This window comes from Motacilla alba, chromosome 14, assembly GCF_015832195.1.
Source record: "Motacilla alba alba isolate MOTALB_02 chromosome 14, Motacilla_alba_V1.0_pri, whole genome shotgun sequence".
In the NCBI taxonomy this organism is placed as follows: Eukaryota; Metazoa; Chordata; class Aves; order Passeriformes; family Motacillidae; genus Motacilla; species Motacilla alba.
The window spans coordinates 13,031,590-13,042,954 of NC_052029.1; the positions used below are offsets into that span (position 1 = coordinate 13,031,590).

Genomic DNA, 11,365 nt, shown 5'->3' on the forward strand with positions numbered 1-11,365 from the left:
CTGCTGGCTGATTGCCCAGGCATGGTGCTAATCAACTTTAATGCCAGGAGAGCACAGGGCAGGGAATTGCCAAAGGCAAAGTGCCAGATCCCATCCCCTGGCATCTCCTCCTTGCAGGGCAGTGCTCAGCGAGGTGCTGAGAGCTCCAGCTGTGTTAGCAGTTGGGAGAGAAGGTCCTGATGGATTTTTAACTTCTGGGAGTGCTGAAGACTGAGCAGCTGGTTTAACATCTCGTGCCTGTTTTGGAAAGCTCTGTTTTATGAACAGGTTGCAGGAAAGGCTGATATTTTCACTGTCTTTTACCATCCCTCTTGCAGAAGCCCCAACTCTCACCTCCGCTATGTAATGATGTTCTCCGTAGGTCTGAGTGCCTAGGGCGGGGTGGCCTCAAAGCCCAGCTTGTGCTCAGGCTCCTGAGGTGGGGGATCATATCAGCAGCACCTCGGACAGTCCTTTTGCAGCCACCAGCGAGGATTTTGGCCGCCCCTCTCCCCTGCGCGCCCTTCCCGCCAGGCGGAACCTTCCTGCAGCAGCCGCCGCGTCCCCCCGGAGCCGGGGCGCGGCGTACCGCCCGCCCATGGGGGGCGGCTTTGGCCGCGTACCGTGGCGGGGCCGGGCGGCGGCGGGGCCGGGATGTTCACGGCGGCTGCCGAGAGCTTCCTCAGGCAGGCGAGGTGCGACGGGGGACTGGGGGACAGGGACAGCGCCACGGACCCCTCGGGCCGGGCGGGGGTGCTGGCGGGGGCCCGGGGCTGAGCGGGAGGCCGGGCGGAGGGGAGGGCGGTGTGTAGCGACCCTCCTGCCCGGAGCTTCCCGAGGGGGCCCGGCATGGAGGGCCCGGGCTCCTGACAGCCCCGACCCCCCCCCGGCAGGGAGATCCAGGAGGAGGAGCTGCGGAGATTCGCCGCCCGCGTGTCCGCCCTGCTGCAGGGCCCCGAGGCGGGCCCCGAGGCCGTGGATGGGCTGCAGAGGCTGCACCTCGCGGTGGCCGCCACCAAGTACCCTCGCAAGTGAGTGCCCGTGTGCGTCCCGGGTGCTGGACGGTGCAAAGCGGTACCTTCCGAACCGAAAGGAAAGGCAGGGCGTGGGTTAGGGCTTTAAAATAACACGCTGCCTTGAAAACCCTGCCTTCAGTTTAAACGCAAAGCCCCTCTTTGCCTTTCACCCCTTTGCTGAGCAGAAGTTCCCTTTTGCAGCAAGATTAACAAGTGTTGGTATCACTGAGGCCTCTGTGGAAGTGCACTCAGAAATGAAGGTGATGAGTGGCATTAGTCCCTGTCAAGGGGGATCACCCCAAAGCCAAAAATATGCAGGAAATAAGCACCTGGATCTTTTCTTGCCTGGCAGTGATGTTCACTGTGACTCTTGCAGGCTCGATGGCAAGTTTGTGGAGCAGTTGCAGACAGTGCTGTGCTCACCCAAAAGTCCTGAGCAGATTCAGGTGTTATGTGCTGCCATCCTGAGAGAGATGTCACCTTGCAGCGATCTTATCCTCTCCTGTGATGAGATTCAAGATACAAAGCTCTTGAGCCTGGTATCCTCCGTCCTTCTGGCTCAGGTAAACGACCTGTCAATCAGAGATCTTCCCTTGTCAATATGGTTTTGCTTTTTGATTGTTCCCTGCTCCTGAGCTCCTCCCTGAGCTCAAGGAGAGTGAAAATCAATTGTAAGTATGTAGGGAAAAACAGAGGTATTTCAGTGTTCATTTAAAGGATCTCATTGTTCTGCTTTGCATGGGGAAAAAATGGAAAATTTTTGTGTATAGCACTTAACTACAAAAAATGCTTTAAATTGTAATGTTTAGACACTGAGGTCCTGGAAGCAAAAAAAGAACCCTTTAGAGCTGGCTGCTGCATTAGATTTGATTAGATTTCAAATCAGGATTGCTTGAACCTGAGGAGGAAAGCACAAGATTTTAGAGATTCTTCTTATGGTATTTGCTTTCGTGTTCATATATAAAAAACATACACAGAACCTATAAAACATGTCAAACTGTAAATGCAAATGACACTTCAAAGGTCCAGATTCTCCATGAAAAGAAGCAAACTTGAGGACCTCCCTGTTTTGAGTGCTGACTGGGGAACAAGCTGCAAACTTCTTTTTCCTCTCCTTTTACTTGTATTGTGCCTGTTAAAGGTAAAATGTTTTTTGTGGAACTTCTCGTTCTGAGTTTCACTGTGTGCTTAGCAATGTCTCCAGTGTTTGTGACATTCATCTGAGCCTGCTTAACTAAAGGAAATGAAACAGAAACCAGCAGTGTGTTACTTACATGCTGCCTCACAAAGCTTCTCTCTCCCGTATCCAGCACTGAGACTGTCCTGCAGTTCCACAGTGGAAAAACACACATAAGCAGCCCCACAGTTTGGGATCTGGGAATTCAAATTGCAGAAAACCTCTGTAAAATGCAGTAAAATCCCCTGTGCTGTCAGCTCTTCTTGTGTTTGACTTCGGCATTGATGCCTGATGGAGGAGCTTGGTCTCTAGTGATGGCAGGTTATCTATCCTTACCTCTGCTTTATTTTTTCCGGGAAATAAGGGTGAAGTGGCAGCTGTGGGGCAGCGTGTTGTGCAGGTCCTTGAAAGAAGACTGCCCGAGGGTCAGAGTGCTCGGTTCCTTCTTCCTGTCCTGGCAAATGTCATCAGCCTTTCCCCCGAATCCCTAACAGAAGGTAAATCTCTAGGAAGAGCTGAGATTGCCACCTGGCTGTGGTCTGCGTAGTGATCAGAAGGCTCTCAGTTGGAAGCTGCTGTCAAAAGTGACGTCTCTGCTATGAGGAAAGGGAACTTGCTGGGTGAGATGTATTCCACCACACAGAACTGGGACTGGGCCTTCCAGTCAAATCCTGGCCATGGATTTGTGTAACAGGAGCATGTACTCTAGCTGAGGTCTCCAGATGCAGCAGGAGTGTGAAACTGTAGCTATCCTGAAGAGCATCAAGCCAAGAGAGAGAGAAGCAGAGATGTGCCTGTGCATGTGGTCAGGAGAGCAGCAGGAACAACTAGAAGTGCTCTTCACCAGAGAGGCAGCACTGGGTGGGTAGTGGTGAGTTAACCTAGGAGAGCATCCCAGGCTTAAAATGCTGGGGAGTTGTGAGCAAGAGTTTGAGTGTGCCAGAGAAGCTTTGGGGAGGATGTTGGGCTGGGTGCATGGGCTGGCAGAGCAGGAAGGGTCACCTGCCCCAGCTTCTGTGAGTTCCCTGTGAGGGAGTTGTGCCTTTGGCTGCAGAGCTGAAGCCAGACACTGCCTGAATAATGTGACAGTGTTTTTGTACATTCCTCCTAACAGCAGTGGATGAAGACAAAGGAACAAGTATCTCTTGAGTGATCTGGTAGCAGAGTCCTTGGCTCCAGCACTCACTCCCTGGCTGAGGTGGTGTGAGGAGTATAGAACATCCACCTTGGGGTACCAGTTTCTTTATGGATTGCTGGGTCAGTGAGTGATCCAGGCTGGAGAAAAAGCACAGCAATTGAGGGTTAACAAGGACAGGCTGCACAGGCTGCTTCTCTGCCCAATCTAGCAATGACCCTGTCACTTCCCTTGTACAGAACAGACCAATGTTGTCAGTAAAAAGCTGGCTGACTGGCTGAGGTATGCAAGCATTCAGCAAGGAATGGCTCAGCCCTCTGGAGGCTTCTTCTCCAGTCCCAGAACCAAACAGGTGAGTGCTGAGTTGCCATGGTGACCTCACAAGAGCATTTGTTAGTCTGTTACCTGTTGGTTTGGATTCCCAGAATCACCTTCTTTTGGAAAACAGTAGCCTAGAAGTGCTGCTGTTCTTCAGAATTTTTGTGGGATATGTGGTTGAGACACATAGGAAAGCAAAGCAGGGGGATTTACAGCTCGAGATTTAGGAGTTCAGCTGTAGACCCAGAGCTTTGATCCTTGAAGCAGTTTTTAGAGAAGAGTCTTTTAGTCACTGTGTACTTCAGAGTTGAAGGTGATTGCAAACAAGACCGGTGTCAAAGTTGAGTGTTTCAGCTGGGGAGAAGGATCCAGCACAGCTGGCTTTTCTCCCTCTGCATACCTGCCCTCCTGCAGGACCCCAAACAAGGGCTGCTTGTCTCTTGGGGCTCAGTGGGGCTTTCCCTGCCCTCTCACTTAGCCTTTCCTTGGGGCTCTGACCTGCTGCATCTTCTCTCTCAGCCTGCTCCTGTCACAGAGGTGGACGGTGCTGTTGCCACAGACTTCTTCACAGTGCTCTCAGTGGCTCAGCACTACACACAGGACCAGTGGCTCAACGTGCAGACTTTCTCCATGCTGAGAAACTGGCTGCTGTGCTATGGGGGCAAGGAGCTGGACACCCTTAATCCAGGTAGGGGTTGAATTTCTGCAGCCCCAGGAGGGCTGTGTGCTCTCAGATGTCATATGAAATGGCTGCACCAGCAACCCATCAATCTCCTCTCTTTCAAACTGATTAGATAATAGGAAGAAATTATTCCTTGTGAGGGTGGTGGGGCCCTGGCACAGGCTGCCCTTAGAAGCTGTGGCTGCCCCATCCCTGGAAGCGATCAAGGCTGGATTGGACAAGGCTTGAAGCAACCTGGGATAGTGGAAGGTGTCCCTGCCCATGGCAGTGGCTTTGGAACTGGATGAGCTTTAAGTCCCTTCCAGCCCAAGCCATCCTCTCATTCTAAGTGGCAGGAATATGGGCAAGAGTTCAGAGATCTTGCACTAGGAGCAGGGAAAGTTTGGGAAGGAATATCACTAAACCTCCTGAATGATACTTATTGATACTTCTTTGGGGAATTACTTGTTGGGTGAGTCTCCTGTTTTCAGACAAAGCCCCATGGATTCCTGGGAAAGATGGCCTGGGTGATGGGAGATGGCATCTCCTTAGTATTCTTGTAACATTCCCTTCTCCCTCAGCCTCCTGTTCTTCACTCCACACCTGGGGACAATCAGCTGCCTCTCTGTTGCTGGGCTGCTGCGTGGGTGCCATGGCCCGTGACGAGCTGACACGTGTGATGTTCATTGTGTAGGTGACAAAGCAGGAGGGGACAGGTCTGTGACAGCCACGACCCCTGCTCCAGGCACGGCTGGCCAGCTGCTTCCCCCCAGGGAGCGCCTGCGGGACAAAGCCTTCGAGTACTGCCAGCGCCTCGTCGAGCAGAGCAGCCGCCGTGAGTCTTACAGGAGCCCTCCTGGGAGCCCTCTTGCTGGTGTTCTCCAAAATATTGCTGCATGTTCGGGCTGGGATCTCACTCCCTGGAATCACTGTTAGGCTGTTAGGGATAGGGCCTGCTGCAGCTGCTGGGGCAAGCCATTGACCAGCCCTGAGCTGGGGTGTTGGGAAGGATTTGGAGGCAACAGTCGTGTTCTGCCTCCTTGATTTGCAGGGGAGGCTCTGAAACTTAGTTTTCCTAAATTGGCCTGAATTTAGGATCTGTGTGTGTTCCTGCCTGCCCTGAAGCCGGTGTTTGTGCTCAAACTGACAGCCTCATGTTCCTGTGTGGGCTCAAAGCTTAACTTGGACTCATTTCTCTGGCAGGACCCCTGAAGAAAGATGATGGAGACCTGCAAAAAGCTGTAAGTACACAGAGGTGGGGCTCAAGCTCTGGGAGTTGTGGTTTCCCCCATTCCAATCTTCATCTCTGCCCTCCTGCAGTGTCTCATTGAGGCAGTGACAATCATGGACATCATCTGCAAACAGGACTCCTCCTACGTGTGCCGTGCTGTCTCCTTCCTGAAAACCCTGCACAGCAGGATCTGTGGGGATGCCACTTATGCCAGGGCACTGCTGCCCATTGCCCAGTTCTTCCTGAACCACAGTAAGTCTTCAGCTCCCACCCCCTCCTCCATGATCCAGTCATGCCTATTCCAGCACAGCCTTTTGTCCTGGCAGTTTGCTGCCTGCCAGAGTTGGTAATTCCACCTTGCCTGTGCTCTGGTATGGATGATGCCACCCCAGGAGCTGGGGTGTCCCCTGCTCTTTAGAGGAACATAACCCAGATCTCTCTTAGCCCCTGGAGCCCTGGCAGGACTGCTGGCTGGGCTGTGCTCAGCAAGGTGCTGTGTTCTCCCAGGCAAACTGGCAGCTGTGGACTCAGATGCCATCTACAAACACCTCTTCACTGATATCCCAGCTCAGCTCTTCCACAACCCATCACTGGCCTTTGAATTTGTCCAGTTCTGCAAAGACAACAGCCAGCTCTTCGCAGACTCCTCCAGCATATTCAGGCAGAGCTTCCCAAATCTCTTCAAGGTACAACATGTTGGAGCAGCAGAGGGGAGAGCCTGCTTCACATCCCCTTCTGTGCCCTAGAACTTTGTTTTTGCACCCCAGAGCCCTCCATGTGCCTTCGTGGCAGTGCTAGGGGGAGAGCACAGGCAAGAAGGATTGTTACAAAACAAGTGTGAGTTTGAAGGGGAGGAGGGTTCTGGGTGTGTTCAGCACTGCCAGGAGAGAAGAGTCTGGGCTGGCAGGACTGTAGAGGGCTGGGGAGCGCAGTGAACACAGGACACTGCACTTTGTTTCTGGAAAAGTTTAGTAAGCTGCAGCTGCCAGCCACTGAAACAGCTGCCAGAGGCCTGTGCTGAGCTTCTAACAGGCTCCTGGGTTTTGACCAAACCCTCAGACTTCTCTGGTTTTGCTTTTCAGAAGTGACTTTCCCTTCCCCATCCCATCTGGTCACAGTGTGGAGTTGTCTGGGTGTGTGATGGAGTAGCAGGGATAGTGCAGCAGTTTGTGCTTGTTCCTTGCAGTTCCTGGCGTGGAACAGCCCACCTCTGATCTCCGAGTTCGTGGACCTTCTCCCCTTTCTGCTGGATCCAGGCACAACCATTGAGATCTTCCATTTGCTGCTTGACCTGCCCTGTTTGACAGCAGCTCTGGACATCCAGCTGAGGTAATGCACCTTCCCTTCCTTTCACTTGTTAATCAGCACCTTAACACTGACCAAAGCCCAGTGCACGCTTCTGAGCCTCAGCTGGCACAGAGCAAGAGGCATCACTGCAGTCAGGTTAACACAAGGCTGCACAGATGTCAGCCCAGTTTTCCTAGTAATGTATTGTACATGGGAAGAGAAGGTGACCAGCTCTCACATTTCAGTACTGGGCTGTCTTTGGGAATCAGGGAGCTGTTGCCATTCCCCTCTCCCTATCCAGCTCCAAATGATTGCCACATGTTTGAGGCTTCCACGAGTACCACCTCAATACAGAGGTGAAATACCTATTCTTCCTTTCCTGCTCTTAGCCTTGGTTTTGGCTTTGTCCTCCTGGAGGCACACAGAATTTTCTTCCTGAGATTTTAGGAGCTGTGAGTGTCCATGAAGATGGGGTAGGACTGGAACTGGGTGTACCTCTGCTCTTCCTTGTCCTCCTCACATTACAGCTCTTTCTGGAGTGCTTAGAAAAGAGAGCCACCCTCGAGGCAGATGTTGGTGGGCTTGGATGATTGAGGGATACAGATTGCCATTTTCCCCTTTCTCAGGCATGACACAGAAGCAAGCCTGGAGCCTGAATATATGGGGCTTGAACTCATCAGGTTGGCTCTCTGCCTTCCAGAGAGCCTGGATTAGACCTGGATTGCTGTTCAGTGTTCAGGATCCCAGCTCTGCCCTGGCCCATTCTCACAGTGCAGCACATTCTGTGTTCCCTGCTAGGGCAGCTGCTCTTCCTGCCTCTGACAAGGCTGGGGCTGACCCAGCTGGGAAACCAGCCACGTGTCTGGAGGCCTTCCGCCATCCCCTCTACAGGAGCATGTTCCAGTATCTCCTCCGCACCAGGTCTGCTCCTGAGGATGCTCCAGAGAGGTAGGAGCCTGCCTAGAGTGTGGTTCAGCCATCCAGCTCTGGGAGGCAGCACTGGGATTGCTGGGAGAGGCACAGCTGCTCTGAGCAGGCGTGACAGGGATTTCTCTTCCCTCTGTCAGCTTTGCCAGCGCTCAAAGGCCTTGTGGGGAACAAGGAAAGGGAAAGGGAACAAACCTTCAGCAGTAACTCTTCTTTTGCCCACAGTCTGGTTCCACTTCGGCAGCTGCTGGGATCCCTGGCTGGCAGCCCAAGGGTGGTGCAGTGTGCAGAGACTGTCCCTGTCTTACTGGAGCTCTTTTTCAGGGTGGTGGCAGAGGTGGGTCCTTTGGGGGGATTTCAGTTCCCAGTTGTGCTGCAGGGATCTCTTGTTATGTGAAGAGCAGTTGTAGAAGCAAAATTGGGAAGATGCTGCAGCTCTGAGAGAGGGGAGGGTGGGATTGGTACTGGCACGAACCAGCACTGAGCTGGCCACTTGATCCAGAGAAACAGAAGAGCTCTGTGCAGCAGTGTCAGGTGCATTCTGTGCCCTCAGCCGGCTGTAAAGGAGAGAGATGAGAGCACAGTGAGTGCCTGGTACCTGCTTTGTGCACTGCTCCCCTCCTAGATCAGGAGGTTTGTCTGCCAGCTGTCTCACCTGGCTGGTTATTTTGGGGTTTGGCTGCTGGGTGTCACTGGTACTGCTGAAACAAGGGCTGGCTTTCAGTTTGCAGATGGCTCTCTGATAAACCAGCTGGTGGTGCTGCTGCTGCAGAGGAGTGACCAGCTCTATGAGATCCCAGTGTTTAAAGAGGATGTGTACAGGTGAGATGAGACAGGAGGCACAGCCCAGCTCCCAGCCCTTCCTCCTGGCAGCCCAGGAGCCTTTTCAGTTTTGGCCCAGTCCCCTCTGTGATACACCTCTGAAGGGTGCAAAATGAGGGCCGCACCTTCATCCCAGCTGGGAACATCCTGGGGATACAGCCCTGTGCCAGAGGCTGGGTGCTGCCAGCCCCTCCTGGCTTTGGGCATCACCACCTTGCCCTGCTCTGAGCTGTGCCCTTGTCTCTGTTCCAGGGTGCTGGGCTCACAGCTGGCAGTGCTCTGCAGGCTGCGCCCTGCGCTCGTGGTGGAGCTGTCCACGGAGATCCTGGAGTTCTCGGGAGCAGTCAGCAACATCCAGAGCAAGGAGGCCATCTTCACCCACATGGTGAGCAGGGCTGCTGCTGCCACAGGCTGCTCCAGCTGCACTCTCCTCCTCTCTCCTAGCATTAGCTCACCTGATTTTCTGTTCCCTAAAAGTGATTCGGTTCCCTTTCCCTGTGCTCCCTTCTGGCCTGGCACCAGGCGTGGGCTGTGGGCGAGTTCCTGTCGGTGTCCCACGACAAGCGCTGCACAGTGGAGCAGATCACGCGGTTCTTCGAGACCCTGGAGGCTGTGTTCTTTGAGATCACCCAGCTCCGGCCACAGGCCAGCACCCCCAGCTGTGCCCCCCGTGCCATCAGTGTCCTCATGGCCACCCTGACCAAGCTGGCAGCCCGCAGCCAGGACTTGATCCCCAGGTGAGCGCCGGCAAAGGGTTGAAACGTGCAGATCTCAAGGGTCCAAATGTGAGTTTGCTGGTGTTAATTAATAATTGAGTCTGGCAACTGAAAAAGGACAGAGCTGTGGAAGGGCACAGTTCGGAGGAGTGGGATTCATCTGCTGGCTAATGCTCTGTCACCTACACTAGTCTTTTGGAGTTTACACACTGAAATAGTGACCTGGCTGGGTGAAAAGGTCCTGCCAGCTGATACCCATGTCCTTCTCTCCTGCAGAGTGTCCATGTTCCTGTCCAAGATGAGAACATTTGTGCAGAGCCCTGCTGTCACCTCTGTTTACTGCGAGGAAGACCTTGAGGAGATCCTTATACGTGCAACTGAGCTCATGAACCTGCTGAAAATGCCCAGCGTGGCTCAGTTTGTGTTCACCCCACCCGTGGCCAGCACACGCTTTCAGAGGGAGGTGAATGACTCCCTCCCTTCGGCCCTGAGGATGGTGACCCAGCTCCTGGAGCCTGCTGCAGGCTCCATGCCAGTGTGAGGGCAGGAGGTTTCTGGAGTAACTCACTGGACACTGCTGACACTCAAGGCTGAGGCCCTGATCTTAACTGGAAAGGAGGAACAAATGATTGTGAATGAAACAGAGAACAGGAATAAGGAGAGCTGAGGCTGCTCTTCTGGTCTAAGGCTGTTTGTATTTCTGTGTCCTAGTGCCTGTTGCTTTTTTATCTCCTAAGCTTGTCTTATCCCTTCCTGGTTAGTATGCATTGAAATCCTGCTGGATTTGTGCAAATGTTGCAGGAGAGTGAATGGTACAGTAATACCCTGCCAGCATACCCTGTCCCTTTGGAGATGTACTTGTGATGGAGATGCACTTATTCCCTCCCTTCCTCTGCCTTGTTTCCCCTCCCCTTTGCTCTCACTACACCTGCATATGCTGCTTCTCTTGCCTCTCCTTGCAGCAGATCAGGCAAAGGCCTGAGCTGGAGGAAGCAGGACTGACTCCATCACACCTGGGAGCCCTCACCGCTCTCGTGTCTCACCACTGGAGTGAACACGGAGAGATCCAAGAGACAGCTGCCAGAGCAGGGCTTAGAGAGATTTATTGATCCAGTTTATTGTTGACACAGAGCATTTCTTAACATCCACCGTGTCCGACAGGCGCCATGCTGTGCTCAGTATCTGCACCAGAGCTTTATACACATCTCAGCTGTACATATTAACACACAGGGAAGTCAATCCATCCCACTGCTCCTCCTGGGAGAAGCCAGCCCTCATGCACACTAGTAAATAGCAGGGTTTATTTACAGTCTGTTTCAATACCTGGCTGCACTGTGAGCGACACACAGCTCTGGGGCTGTTTTCCAGCTCCAGGGGTGCTCAGTGGGGTTGCACTGGTACTGCTGGAACATGGCAGGATGCAGCCCCAGCACTGTCTAGTGCAAACCAAGCCTCACCCCAAGCCCTTGCTCCGGGGCAGAGGGGAGTAAGGAGTGCATGCAGTTTGCCCAGAGGCTTTAGGCAGCCCATTTCAAGTTCTGTGGAGGATGACAGGCCAGCATACCTACTTGATTGAAAGTGAAGTGAATCACCAGGAGCCCTGAGCCTTTGCTCACCTGCCTGGTAGAGCCGAGTCAATGGCAGGAGGATGCACTGCTCCCAGTCCCTGCTGGGGCAGAAACACCCTAGGGCAGGGCTGTGAGCGTGGCCCAGCAGAGCAGCAAGGCACTCGAGTCTCAGAGAAGGTGCCTGGTCCATCTTTCCTAGAAAAGCAGGCCAGGCTGCATTGAAATCCAGTAGTGGAGCATCTCCCTTGCATGGAGTGTTCTGACATCTCTCTCCTCCTGCGACGTGCAAGACTAAGCACAGGAACCGAAACTGCAGCAGTGATGTGTAATTAAAGCCAGGCCTGTTTTAGCATCACAATCCTCAGAGCACTGTTGTTGTGAGATGCCATGTGAGTATCTGATCCCCTGCCAGAGCCTGGACCGTGCAGGGTGTGATGGAGGGCTTTGCTGCAGGCTGTTTTAATAGGGTTCGGCTAAACTAGGTCTCAGTATCTGTCTATATGTGGAAATCAGGTCGGGTTTATCCCG

The 11,365-nt window shown here is 53.3% G+C and overlaps 1 protein-coding gene across 1 annotated transcript; it reads left to right on the plus strand.

The window, feature by feature from the left end:
- The first annotated feature begins 538 nt into the window (after nt 1-538).
- On the plus strand, nt 539-10,066 carry AP5Z1 (adaptor related protein complex 5 subunit zeta 1). The gene is made up of 17 exons (XM_038151521.1): nt 539-674; nt 873-1,010; nt 1,372-1,558; nt 2,537-2,669; nt 3,547-3,659; nt 4,145-4,313; nt 4,981-5,121; nt 5,490-5,527; nt 5,607-5,769; nt 6,025-6,203; nt 6,704-6,846; nt 7,603-7,752; nt 7,957-8,068; nt 8,456-8,553; nt 8,806-8,938; nt 9,076-9,290; nt 9,546-10,066. The coding sequence occupies exons 1-17, from the start codon at nt 634-636 to the stop codon at nt 9,808-9,810; spliced, it is 2,418 nt and encodes an 805-aa protein (XP_038007449.1). The 5' UTR covers nt 539-633; the 3' UTR covers nt 9,811-10,066.
- The last annotated feature ends 1,299 nt before the right edge of the window (nt 10,067-11,365 follow it).